Source organism: Lepidochelys kempii, chromosome 1 (assembly GCF_965140265.1).
Source record: "Lepidochelys kempii isolate rLepKem1 chromosome 1, rLepKem1.hap2, whole genome shotgun sequence".
Lineage (NCBI taxonomy): Eukaryota > Metazoa > Chordata > Testudines > Cheloniidae > Lepidochelys > Lepidochelys kempii.
The window spans coordinates 185389392-185403683 of NC_133256.1; the positions used below are offsets into that span (position 1 = coordinate 185389392).

General features: G+C 46.5%; 1 protein-coding gene across 1 annotated transcript in view; it reads left to right on the top strand.

The window, feature by feature from the left end:
- Window positions 1–11245, top strand: part of LOC140906242 (uncharacterized) — a 46104-nt gene extending 34859 nt beyond the window's left edge. Inside the window, 7 exon segments of the mRNA XM_073329866.1 lie at window positions 1199–1291; window positions 4074–4200; window positions 4829–4942; window positions 9220–9417; window positions 9420–10039; window positions 10041–11013; window positions 11016–11245. Of these exon segments, the coding sequence (XP_073185967.1) occupies window positions 1199–1291; window positions 4074–4200; window positions 4829–4942; window positions 9220–9417; window positions 9420–10039; window positions 10041–11013; window positions 11016–11245 (2355 nt within the window).
- Window positions 11246–14292: the final 3047 nt, after the last annotated feature.

Genomic DNA, 14292 nt, shown 5'->3' on the forward strand with positions numbered 1-14292 from the left:
AGCCACCCCAAGTCCTGGACACAGGCCGGCTGCCCCAGCCCCCACACACTTCCCGAAAGAGGAGCAGCCTGCCTGGGCTGGGGCCAAGAGGGAAGTGGTAAGCAGGAGGGGGCCTCGAGGTAGAGTGTGGGCATGGCCACGCGGGGTTGTTTGGGGAGGCATAGCCTTCCCGCACCTACAATATGTGCCTCCTATGGCTATAGCTCTGGGATAATCAGCTTTTGGCTTTCTCCGAGCATTCTAAAGGTGAAAAGGAAACCTCAATCATTTGGGGATTTTTCTTGTCCCCCTCCCCTTGGGTGGCTCGGTTTTTCTGATTGAGTGTTCCTTGCTTACAAGAAGAACAGGGGAGCCTGAGTCTCAGCAACAGCCTAGGACTCTCTCCAACTCATGATTTGGGTAGGGGAAGCAGCTCTCTTCACGGTGCTTTCAAAACTTACTCAGCATCATGGGTAAGATAACTGTAGTTTTTTTAGGTGATTTATGAAAGCAGACTGGGATTGGGCTGGGATGGGGGGGAAGATGGAATGAGAAACAGACAAGATGACCTACCCTTTTACTTTTACCTGGTTCTTCTCTTGCTGAGTATGTGTTTGCAGTTCATTAGCCTGTTTCTGCTGCTAAAATGAATACACCTGGAATATTTTAAACTAGGGGGAATTGCAGGTCTTTGTCTCTTTCCCCTGTTCTCTTCAGCAGTTCCTGTGTGCTTATTTTGCTGGAAGCAGCAGTGCTTTCGTCCTTCAAGCACCTTGTGCTGCATTGCAGCTGAGCACTCCATAGATGACTTAATCTCTGCACTTTACCTCAGTGTGAGGCTCAGTAGCTTCAAATCAGCTTCTCTGCATAGCCTGGCTCATGTTCCCTCCCTGGTGTTTCTCTAAAAGGGTTCCTCCCAAAACTGATGTTCCTCCCTCCGGGCTCTGTCTGTGCAGACAGTATACATAGGAAATGCTGCAATCTAACAGGTCTGATTCCCACAGCTTCCCTCAGTCTTTTCACAGAAGTGCTCTGAAATGGGGAATGGCCATTTTAACAGCCTCTGAGATGTTGTATTATGTATGAAAAGTGTCAGCTGGGGCAAAATTGTGTCTAATTCCTTCGGCTGAGTAATTGAAGTAGAAATAGTTCAAACTGTGTTTCATCCACATTTCTGTTCCCTTCTAAATCTGTCGTTTTTCCTGACTTGCTTCCTCAGGAGCAAGAAGAGGAGGAGATGGAAGCAGAGGAACAGGAAGAGAATTGTCAGCTTGATCAGGAGAAGATGAGGATCACAGAGGGGGGAAATATGGTGAGCAAAAGGCCTACACAGTCTGTTAGGCCTACACATAAGGAACAAAAGGTAGAAGAGTAATGTTGTCTTGTGGTTAATACCTGGGACTGGAAGAAAGGGCATCTGGATTCTATTCCCAGCTCTACCACAGATTCTGTGATATTGGGCAAGTCACTTAATCTCCCTGTGCATTGGAGAGGATACTTGCCAAGCTCACAGAGGAATTGAGGCTTAATTTACTGCCTGAAATTCTTGAGTTTTAAAGTACTTTATACAAGCAAAACGTTGTTGAGCTGTTCAGTTTTAAAATGATGATTGTGCATGAACTCATGTAATTCTGTATACATCTGTCCTGTGGTCTGGGTGACATAGTGAGCTTTTACATGATGCATTTTACATCAGGCCACTTAGTTGCCTAAATATGGTCTAATACTCTAATTTTTGGCACCTTTAAAAAAAATGTGGCTGTATTTTCTAGAGGTTTGCCCTGTCTTGTTTCAAATGATGGGGCTTTTGCCACTTCCTTTAGCAAGCTAATTTGCACTCTAATAAACAATTACTGATAGTCAGCCTAAATTTGCCTTTTATCCCTTTCATCATTTTACACTCATTCATACCGTTGGGTCCAGATTAGATCATTCCTTTCCCTTCTTGTTGGTGCTTATGATTATAAGATCTAACACTCATCCTCCTTTTGCTGTCACTTTCATTTTTTAATGTTCCTCTTTCCTGTCATTCTGGACATTTCATACAGCTCTAGTTTTAAAAGACTCACCTGACTCTGGATTTTGTTACAAATGTGAAACTCAGGCTAGGCCCTGTAGGGGAGGAATGGTGTCTAGTGGGGAATGGGTAATTGGTTTTACCTATCATCTCTATTAAAGATCTTGAAGGAGTAAACAGCATGTTCATGAAACTTGATGTCAAAGAGTACATCTCCTCTGTAGCATCCTCTGCTGGGCAGCGATGGCTCTGCACCACCCTGCCTCAGTTTCCCCTTCACAGATTCCCAGGAATAATCCATAGAGGCATATGTCCAATAACCACACCTCTTCTTGGCGACTGGGTTATTAGCATAAAATAAACTCAAAGTGAAGTCTATCCTCACCCCTTCATTCCCTGTGGAGAGGTGTGATGGGGAGGTTCCAAACTCATCTTGGGACAAGAAACTCTCAGTCCTCTCCAGCCACTTGCCTCATAAGGGTGGAGGGGAGTGAGCTCCAGGAAGGAGCTGGAAACAATCTTTCTTCTTCTGTCCATGAGACTCCTACTGCTATCCCCCTGTGGTTGGGTTGGGTGATTCCCCACACCGTGCACTCTGGGGCAGGTGTGTTGCAAATACTAGAGAAAATAGAAGTATTCAAGGGGAAAAACAAAAGTTAAATAACTCTTGGGAGGGGAGAATAACCAAAACTGCAGTATTCAATGGGAGGGAGAAACCTGGAGAACAGAAAGGCCTAAAGAGCCATAAAGTGAGAAGCAAATAATACATAAATTTGGAATATAATGTGGTAGCAGAATAGGCCAGTGCAATTATAAATGTTTGACACACACACACACACACACAAAAGTGGCACAGATTGAGAAGGCAATAATCCCTCTGTCTCTGATGCAAGTGCATCAGGAATACTGCAGTCAGTTCTGGTTCCCATAGGCCACGCTCATCCTGACCTGGGGCCAGTTCAGCACCCTGAGGTCTTCCCTAACTTGTCACCTGGCTGCAATTGCCCGGGTGGCTTCCAGCATGCAGAATAACTAGGGCACTCCAACCATTCCCTTTTCTGCCTTCACACAGCCTGCCCCAAAACATCCCTTGCACAGAGGGGTGCTGTCAAGGTTTCCACAGAGGGTTTCCCATGCCAGGGATACTCATGGGGCAGGGGGCTTTAAAGCCCACTTTTATTGGCTCAGCTTGTGCAACAGAGCAGAATCCAGTCCGTGATTACCAGAAAGGTATCAAGGAATTAGAGTTCAGAGGAAAGCAACAAAAATGTTCAAAAGATCTGGTGGGCCTTGACCAACGGAAGATAAAAAGTGCCACTTTGGAGGAGAGACAATTTTTTACAAGTATTTGAAGGGTACAAACACGGAGGAGGCAGAGGAATTATTTAGGGAGGCACAGGGGAGTATTTCTAGGAGTGATGAGATGAAAAATGGGAGAACTTTAGTATGAATATCAGAAAAGACACTCTGAGATACCTACTAGGATGTAGAATAATGTCCCAAGGGAAATGGTAGGGGTACCATCACTTGGAACACTTATAACTACACTGAACGGTGCACTATTGTTCTGTAGGGAGCAATCTTGCTCTGGCAGAGGGATAGACTAGACATGACATAACAGATCTGTTTCACTTCCAGCTTTAAATAATTCTATGACAGACTCATGAACCTTTCAAAGGTTCTTGGGCCTACTTATGATTTCACCATTCACACTTGTCACAGGGTTTGATACAAGACCAGGTGAAATTCAATGGTTTCCACTAACTTCATGTTGAGAATTTAGGTTTGTTGGAAACCAAAACTCAGTTGGGAAGAGGGAGTGGTTAATAACTCTAAGGGTGAAAGGGAGGAAATTGTTCATACAAAATAGAACCTCATTCTGTCCCTCTTCCACTTATTTTCTTGCTTGTCTCCTGCATCAGATACATGATGCTAGTGATGTCTTGTGCAGGCACAGTATGAGGATCCTACCCACAGCGTTGGAAGGACTTTTTATTCTGCCTCTGCTCCTTGCCCTGTGACTGAATGGTTGGATTGTTGCAGGCCAACAGGCACTGAGTAGGAATTCTTGTTTCAGATGCTGATGACCTTCGATGAGATGGCTTTGCATTTCTGTGAGGCAGAGTGGGGCCTCTTGGATGAAGAGCAGAGGGAAATCTACAAGGAAGTCATGCAGGAAAATTATGAGACTCTGATCTCCCTGGGTACGACTCTCGTACATATAAGAAGCTGTGCAGTCTCGGAAGTGTCTATGGTCAGCTTCTGCTCAGTGTCCTTCCCTGCCCCCTTAGAATTAGAAGATCAGTCCCTGTGTTGCCCAGAACCAATGCAAGAAGAGACCATTCTCGCCATACCAATTCCCTTTCAAAGGAGGATTCTGAAATACAGCAGTGGAGCTAATTCCCAGAGCTTTCTATTGGGATAGAATAGTTTGTACCTATACCCTCATACTCTCACCATTGTATTACGTACTAAGACTGGCTTTGTCTTTGCAAGAGGGAAAACTCCTGTGGGAAGAGCCCTAGGGCTCATTCTTGAACACAAAACCAGAGTTTCTATGCAGGCTTAGAAATGGGTAAGTAATTTAATTTTTACACTGTGTCAGTTGTCTTATTTTCCTGTGTGTAGAGATCCCTGATTCTCCTTCAGAGATTACAACACATCTCCCAACAGTTACTAACTCTTCCAACAGGACTCATGATAATGTTCTCTTTATTTGGATTATACCCTTGCTTCTAGTAAAACAACGTGGGCTTATAAAAATCATGACCATTCTTTGTGACAAGCACTCAAACATTAGCCAGCTGTTAACACATCTTTTCCAATGACCAGGATTTCCAATTCCCAAACCTGAGATGATAGCCCAGTTGGAAAGAGGGGAAGAGCCATTTCTCCTAGATCTCCAGCACTCTGAGGAAATGGAGATCCTGATGGTCGACTGCACAGGTGAGGCAACGAGTGAAATAAAAAGCTGGGATTCTAATAATAAGGTATCTGCTCTGTTTCATCTTGTTAGCTGATGTGCGATGGCTGAGTCTGTGTCCTGTTGTCCATGTGCAATAGCAAAAAGAAAATGTCATGATTCTTACCCTGAATCATGGAAACAAACCTGATCATCAATTTCATTATATAGTCACAATATCAAGTTCTATGCATACACCATTTCTAATGAAAAAAAACAACAGCTTAACTTCTCTATTAGAAGAGAGAATGCGTTGATTCTCCATGGTGGTCATGGATAGGCAGCAGGATAGGTATCTCAAAGTGGTAAAGCAAAAAAAAGAAAGAAATGAATAAAAAATAAAGGGGGTGGGTGAACAGTTAGCTAGTTTTGGTCTTCTGAGGAAAAAAAGCTGCTGCCCCACTACCACATCCTCTGATCTATAGCAGAATCTTATTTGTTATATCTTTGTGCATGAGTCCTTGAATCTTTAGCCCAGAATTTAACCATTGTTCCCTTCACAGAGTTGATTAGCCTGCATAAGTAAACACTGTTCGCAGAACTATCCATTTCAGATTCTCTTTATGCTCTCTCCATATCCCATTATCTCTTCCCCCTTGGCTGCTTACTCCTTCTCAGGGTCCCTCTGTCTCTTGTTTCTTCCCCCTCACTCCTCTTCTCTCCTCCCAAAGAACCACAGACTTAAGTTACATTTCTCAAACAAGAACCACAGATAGGTGTGAACTGGGTTTGGAGGTGAACGAGGGAGCATTCTTGCCACTTCCTGCAGTGCACCTTAGGAGTCATTTTGTACAGTTCTGCCTTTGTTTTGCTGTCTCTTCATCATTCTTCCTCTTTCTTGTTTCCTCTGCTTTCCCTTGTCTCCTGATCTCCATTGCACTCTGGCGCAATCTGATTTATGCTATTTATCCCCTTCAACCCTAGAACCCAATTCTAGCTCCTACAACCCTTTCTTGAAAAGGCCTGAGTGATACCTAGACCCCCTCCTCTACAACCCTGATCCATTCCGATCCCTCTCCTACCCATTTCCAGAACCCCAAAAATCCCTGTATTGGCCAGGCTTCTTAATCCACTCTCCTCCATCCTGCACACAGAACCTTAACCCTTGCCAGATGCTCTACAACCTTCTCACAGGAAGGCCTGGTAGCTAGGCCTCCTTCACCACAAACCTAATCCATTCCCTGTCCCACCCATCCACAGGTCTCAAAAGTTTCATCTGTCCACCCTGCAAGCCTTTGGAGAGAGAGATTCTTCTTCCGTTTGCAAATCACCCTAACGATTGGGTTGAACTTTGAAGATTTTCTCTAAGGAAACAGCATAGGAGATTCAGGGTGGGATCCACTAAGAGACTTAGGGGTTGTAATGCTGAGTGTCACAGCACCTAACTTTTAGGCGCCTAGAAAAAAATACAGGAACAACACTGTGATCCACATAGCCTGAATTAGGCACCTTGGTTCCCTGTACAATGAAGGAAGAGAGCTAGACGCCTAAGAATGTGATCCACAAAAGCTAGCAAGTTAGGTGTGGACTCGCCGAACCTAGCCAAAGGGAAATGCTGACCAGAGGAGTGTGTACTAAGCTCCATCCTTCTCAGAGACACCTAAGTCCAGGCAGCAGGGAGGCACCTATATGTGCTTAGTGATCCACAAACAGGAACCAGCCACCTAGAGTCAATTCGATTAGGCGCCTAAGCTGCTTCTTGAGGGAATGCATTAGGCTCCTGCCTTGCTCCACACAAAATGGCCAGAGGAGGAGGCGGTGGTGGTGCCCACCTTACAACTTTTAGCTCAGTGATCAGAGCACTCACTGGGGATGTGGGAGACCTAGGTTTAGTTCTCCCTCCTCAGGCAGGCTGGGGGGGAGAAAATTTGAACAGGAGTCTCCTACCTCAGGAGAGTGCTCTAACCACTTGGCTATGGGATATTCTGCTGTAGGGCTCTCTCAGTCTCTCTTGTGGAAGCTGTTCCACTGTGGACAAATAATTAAAGTGACTGGAGCAGGGGCCCTAGACCCAGTGTCTCCACCTACCGGTGGGTGCCCTAATACTGGTCTACAGAGTCATTTCACTCTCTCCGGCCCCAATGACTGGGTCCAAAGTTCAGAAGCCGCTTGTCCAGTTTGCTTCAAACTTGGTAGAAAACTTCTACCTCAATTGCTGATCAAACCTCTTAATTTTGAGGCCAGTTTGACTTTTTTGTGAATTCTTGGGCTGGATGCCAAAATTGAGCTAATGATGGAAACCCAGTTTCTGCTTTCTCTATAGAGATTGCCATCACTCCCTAACAGCACTGAAAACTGATTCCATAACAAATTGCTTCTGGCTGTCACCCCTCCCAAATTCATGCTTTGCAGACTGTGAATTGTGCATGCACACAGGCACAGAGAACAAGTAGTGGGGAGTCAGGCAGCAACAGGACACCTCTCATTTATGTGTGGTGGGAATGGAGTGGAAGAAAGGTGCTGATTTTTTTTTTTAAGCAGCTGAAGACAGAGAGCACTTAACATTCAGACCTGTCCCACACTGCTGCAGTGTGGTGCACATGTGGTCATTTGTCAGTGGGGTTTTTGGGTTTGGGCGGCTTTTTTGCACTCAGGGAAGGAGGGAAGGGGATAAGGAGGGGTACCTCGGATCCAGAAAACAAGGTGATGGTTTTCGTAGACATTCGCTGTATTAGAAAAGGGACGTCACATCACAGGATGGACGGATTATGAATTGTCCGTTGTGAGATAAACTAATTTACAAACAGGCTCCCATAGCGGTACCATGCATAGAATGTATCTGTCAATAAGTAGGCGTCATACGCCATCCTTAACACAGCACACTGCCCCTGGCGTGGAGGATAAGTTCACCAATGGCTACTAGCCAAGATGGTCAGTGATGCAGCTCCATGCTCTGGGTGTCCCTAAGCCTCTGACTGCCAGATGCTAGGACTGGATGATGGGATGGATCCTGTGATAATTACCCTCTTCTTCTTCATTCCTTCTGAAGCACCTGGCATTGGCTACTGTCAGAAGACCGGATACTGGGCTAGATAGGCCATTGGTCTGACCCAGTATGGCTGTTCGTAAGACAATTTCCAGATTCTGCTCCCAACCTGGGTCTGGGCTTTGTCACCTAACTCAAATCTATGACAAGCCTCAGCCTAAACTTCATTGCTGAGCTACACGTCCTTTGGGTTTCCATCCAGGACCATCTGCTTTCTAGTTCCCTTTCTCTAAAGAACTATTTCAATCTACTGTTCACATTAATAACCTAGGCAGAGTCAATGAGTTTACCTGCTACAGTGATTCAGTTGAATTTTAGCACTTGTGTGCAGAGTTCTAATACCCACTAATAGGGTGAGCCAAGAGGAGAGAGCCCTGCTAATAATACTGTGCAGGGGCAGTTTATGGGAATGCATATGAAAGGGAGCACACACCTCCTGTCCAGCTGCCATTCAGTGCTGCATGGTACTCAGAAGTTATCCGTCATGGCCTTCCTCCAATTCTATCTGATTTTTAGCAAAAAAAACCTCCTCTTTTACTTGTGTGATTATTCAGATAGCAGGGGAAGGAGGGGCGGCGAAGAGGGAGATTTTAATGGGAGCAACTGCCACTCCAAGCCTTTCCCCGAAAAGGGAGAAAAATATTCTGGTCTCAGCCTTGGGATGATAGTGCTGGGGAGCCCAAATTACACAAAAATAATGCAAGGCAACTTCCTTTTGTGTCGTCCAAATATCCAGAAACAATCAAAACCAGGAATAGTCTCACTGGGATTGCAGTCTCTGTCAGTGGCATAGACCTCAGTTCAGGGCACGCGATTTATTCCCCAGTTACTACTCTTCCCCAGACTGGCTTAGGGTGTGGGGGAAACTACAAATCTGCTAGTCTTCCTTCCTAGGACTCCTTCTCCCCCGAGAGTTCTCTGCTTCTGTCTTACTGGTTTTGCCTCACTCAGACACAGCTGTCAGTTCCTCCTCTAAGCAGCTGAATGAATTCCAATTCTGGGAGCTCAGGTAACCTCCTTTCTGCCCAGTAAAGGGGCTTAATCTCTCTTCCTGATTCCCTCAGGGACAGGTACATATACTTTGTCACAGGGATATGGAAGCTGATCTGATCCCTTGTCCCTTCTGAGGGCCAGGGTATTCATCTCTGGATATCTTTAATGTATTCATAGTTCTCTGGATTTGTGAAGAAATCTTTTTGCAGTTTCCTCTTTCCAATGTTCCCTTTCTCTCAAGCATGGGGATTTAATCATCTCTGTCTTCTCCTTTTATTGCAGGAAACTATGGGATTGTGCAGGAAGGTCCTGATGAAGACATAGAGCAGCCTAGAACATTATCAGGCAGCAGATCCAAAGGGAATATTTCCCAGAGTCCTGAGGAGAGAGACACCTCTGATGGTCAGCACATCTGTGGAGAAGACAGGCTGACCACCTGCACTGACTGTGGGAAGAGCTTCAGTCGGAGCTCATACCTTGCTGACATAAGAGAATCCACACAGAGGAGAGACCCTTCCAATGCGCTGAGTGTGGGAAAAGATTCACCGACAGATCAACCTGCAACCAGCACCAGAGAACCCACACCAGGGAGCCGCCCTACAGCTGCAAAGTATGCAGGAAAAGCTTCGGCTTCAGATCGGCACCCAGCAAACACTTGAGAACCCAGACAGGGGACAGGCCATGCAAATGCACGGAGTGTGGGAAGAGCTTCAGAGACAGCTCCGCCGTCGTCAAGCACCAGAGGATGCACAGTGGGGAGCAGCCCTACGTGTGCAGAGAGTGCGGGAAACGCTTCCAGCGGAGGTCGCACGTCACTAAACACCAGAGAATCCACACAAGAGAGAGACCCTTCACATGCAGGGTATGCGAGAAACGCTTCAATCAGAGCTCCACTCTCTTCAAACTTCAGAGGACCCACACGGGGGAGAGACCCTTCACATGCACCAAATGTGGGAAGGGCTTCCGTGGGAGCTCAGCCCTTACTCAGCATCTGAGAATCCACACGGGAGAGAGACTCTATGCCTGCAGGCTTTGCAAGAAGAGCTTCAGTTGGAGTTCACATCGCATTTCACATCAGAGGATCCACACGGGGGAAGAGACTTTTCCCATGCGCTGAGCGTGGGAAAAGGTTTGCAGAGAGTTCCACGTTCATGCAGCACCAGAGAACCCACACTGGGGAGCGGCCCTACAGTTGCAAAGAGTGCAGGAAGAGCTTCAGGTTCAGCTCCACACTCACCAAACACCGGAGAACTCACACAGGAGACAGGCTGTGCAAACGCACCCAGGGTGGGAAGAGCTTGAGAGATGCCTCCTTCCCCATGGAACACCAGAGAATCCACAGCAGGGAGTGGCCCTATGGGCGTGGGAAACACTTCCTGCAGACTTTGCACATCACTAAACACCAGAGAATCCACATGGGAGGTAATCCCTATAAACATGAAGAGGGTGGGAAACGGTTCACAACAAGCTCATACCTCACTGACCACCACAGAACCCACACCAGGGAGTTGCTCTTCACATGTGCTGACTGTGGGAAGAGGTTCACCAGCAGATCAATGTTCATGCAGCACCAGAGAACCCACACTGGGGATATGCCCTACAGGTGCAACGAGTGTAGGAAAGAGTTCGCTGACAGATCACACTTTACTAATCACCAGAGAATCCACACAGGAGAGAGACCCTACCTGTGTGCCGACTGCAGCAAGAGCTTCAATCACAGCTTCACTCTCCTGAAACATAGCAGAATTCACACAGGGAAGAGACCCTTCATATGTAGGAAGAGCTTCAGCCAGAGCTCAACGCTTATTCAGCATTGCAGAATGCACACAGGAGAGAGACCCTTCACTTGCAGAGTGTGCAAGAAAAGCTTCAGTCAGAGCTCGAACCTTGCTGCACATCAGAAAATCCACACTGGGGAGAGACCCTTCCAATGAGCTGAGTGTGGGATAGGCTTCAGTGGGAGCTCAACACTTACTCAGCATCTGAGAATGCACACGGGAGAGAGACCCTACCCCTGCAGAGTGTGCAAGAAGAGCTTCAGTCAGCGCTTACATCTCGCTGCACATCAGAGAATCCATACGGGGGAGAGACACCCTTCACATGCACTGAGTGTGGAAAAAGGTTCACCAACAGATCAACATTCAGTCAGCACCAGAGAATCCATACTGGAGAGAGGCCCTACCACTGTGAAGAGTGTGGGAAAAGCTTCAGATTCAGCTCAACACTCACCAAACACCTGAGAACCCACATAAGGGACAGGACGTACAAACACACTGTGGGTGGGACAAGTTTTATCCTTAAACAATAAACGCTCCCCTCCCCACCCAGTTCTGCTTCATTCAGTAGGAAGACCAATGGTGAGAACCTCTGGGGTTATGAAACCTTACAGTGCCTAAACATTTTTTTTTTGGAGTTCTTTGTAGTGAGCCTGTACTAAAAACGAAACTTCTTTGGTTTCAGGTCAGACAATTTTATTTTTAATTTGGAGTAAACCATCCAAACATATGCTAAGGGGTAAGGCACAGGTCTCAGAATATTGAAAATATTCCAACTTTTCTTAAAAATGCATTTTTGTCTGGTGTGTGATCCATGAGGAAAGATGTGTTGGCATCTGGCTTGCAGATAGGCTTCCTCCAAATCCAAAATAACTGAGACTGATCTCAAACCTTGGGCCAGATCATAACCTATGCATGGGAAAATGTGAAAATAAAACACTTCCTGGCAGGAGGGCAGCAAAGGTTCAGGCTACAAATTCCCAAGCACATGCTGCAATTTAGGGTATGTCTACACTACCTGCCAGATCGGTGGGCAGCGATCGATCCAGCGGGGGTCGATTTCTTGTGCCTAGTCTAGACACGATAAATTGACCCCCGAGCACTCTCCCGTCGACTCCTGCGTCGAGAGGCGCAGACGGAGTCGACGGGGGAAGACACCACAGTAAGTAGGTCTAAGTAGGTCTATGTTATTCACATAGCTGAAGTTGTGTAACTTAGATCTATTCTCCCCCCGCTCCTAGTGTAGACCAGGGCTAAGTGACTTTATGAGGTAAAGCTGTGTGTGCTGAAAGGCTGAGATATTTTAAATTAATCTTGTCAGGTTTACTAAAATGGTTGTAGCTGACCTTTTATTCATTCTTTCAGAGAAAGGAAAGGGAGAGGGTCAGAAGAGCTAAAAGCTGAGTAAAGATAGCCAGCACTTGTGGTTCCTCTTTCACAAGCTAAACAAGCTGCTCAGATCGTGAGGAAGAAAGACCATAATCTCAAGCAATGGATGTTTATTAAACTTTTGTCTTTCTGCATAACTACTTGCTGTGACCAGTATCTTCTTAGTTTACAGTAACATGGTTTTCCATAATGACAGGTTTCAGAGTAGCAGCCATGTTAGTCTGTATCCGCAAAAAGAAAAGGATTACTTGTGGCACCTTATAGATTAACAAATTTATGTGAGCATAAGCTTTCGTGAGCTACAGCTCACTTCATCGGATGCACCGATCAAGTGAGCTGTAGCTCACGAAAGCTTATGCTCAAATAAATTTGTTAGTCTCTAAGGTGCCACAAGTACTCCTTTTCTTTTTATGGTTTTCCATATTTCCTATGCGGTTTGCCTTTAAACATTATAAATAGCATTAGTACTCACCATAACTTAGTGTATGACATCTGGGAGAAACACGAAAGGATATGCTTTTGCAATATCTGTGAAGAGAAATAGAGGTTAACTCTGCTAACAACAGTCCAGAAAGGCCAGCACCCTAAGGGTATGTCTACACTACGAAATTAGGTCGAATTTATAGAAGTTGTTTTTTTAGAAATTGTTTTTATATAGTCAATTGTGTGTGTCCCATACAAAATGCTCCAAGTGCATTAACTCGGCGGAGTGCTTCCATAGTACCGAGGCTAGCGTTGACTTCCGGAGTATTGGGGAAGGGTAGCTATCCCACAGTTCCCGCAGTCTCCGCTGCCCATTGGAATTCTGGGTTGAGATCCCAATGCCTGGTGGGGCAAAAAACGTTGTTGCGGGTGGTTCTGGGTACATGTTGTCAGGCCCTCCCTCCCTCTGTGAAAGCAACGGCAGACAATCGTTTCGCGCCTTTTTTCCTGGGTTACCCGTGCAGACGCCATACCACGGCAAGCATTGAGCCCGCTCAGATCACTTTAGCAATTAGGAGCACATTAAACACCACGTGCATTATCCAGCAGTATATGCAACACCAGAACCTAGCAAAGCGAAACCAGGCGAGTAGGGGACATCAGCGTGGTGATGAGAGCGATGAGGACACAGACAGAGACTTCTCTCAAAGCACGGGCCCTGGCAATGCAGGCATCATGGTGCTAATGGGGAAGGTTCATGCAATGGAACGCCGATTCTGGGCCCGGGGAACAAGCACAGACTGGTGGGACCGCATAGTGTTGCAGGTCTGGGACGATTCCCAGTGGCTGCGAAACTTTCGCATGCGTAAGGGCACTTTCATGGAACTTTGTGACTTGCTTTTCCCTGCCCTGAAGCACCAGAATACCAAGATGAGAGCAGCCCTCACAGTTGAGAAGCGAGTGGCAATAGCCCTGTGGAAGCTTGCAACGCCAGACAGCTACCGATCAGTTGGGAATCAATTTGGAGGGGCAAATCTACTGTGGGGGCTGCTGTGATGCAAGTAGCCAACGCAATCAAAGATCTGCTGATATCAAGGGTAGTTACCCTGGGAAATGTGCAGGTCATAATGGATGGCTTTGCTGCAATGGGATTCCCTAACTGTGGTGGGGCCATAGACAGAACCCATATCCCTATCTTGGCACCGGAGCACGAAGCCGGCGAGTACATAAACCGCAAGGGGTACTTTTCAATAGTGCTGCAAGCACTTGTGGATCACAAGGGACGTTTCACCAACATCAATGTGGGATGGCTGGGAAAGGTACATGATGCTTGCATCTTCAAGAACTCTGGGGTCTGTTTCAAAAGCTGCAGGAAGGGATTTTATTCCCAGACCAGAAAATAACCGTTGGGGATGTTGAAATGCCTATAGTTATCCTTGGGGACCCAGCCTACCCCTTAATGCCATGGCTCATGAAGCCATACACAGGCAGCCTGGACAGTAGTCAGGAGCTGTTCAACTACAGGCTAAGCAAGTGCAGAATGGTGGTAGAATGTGCATTTGGACATTTAAAAGCGCGTTGGCGCAGTTTACTGACTCGGTTAGACCTCCGCTAAACCAATATTCCCACGGTTATTGCTGCTTGCTGTGCGCGCCACAATCTCTGTGAGAGTAAGGGGGAGATGTTTATGGCGGGGTGGGAGATTGAGGCAAATCGCCTGGCCGCTGGTTACGCGCAGCCAGACACCAGGACGGATAGAAGAGCACAG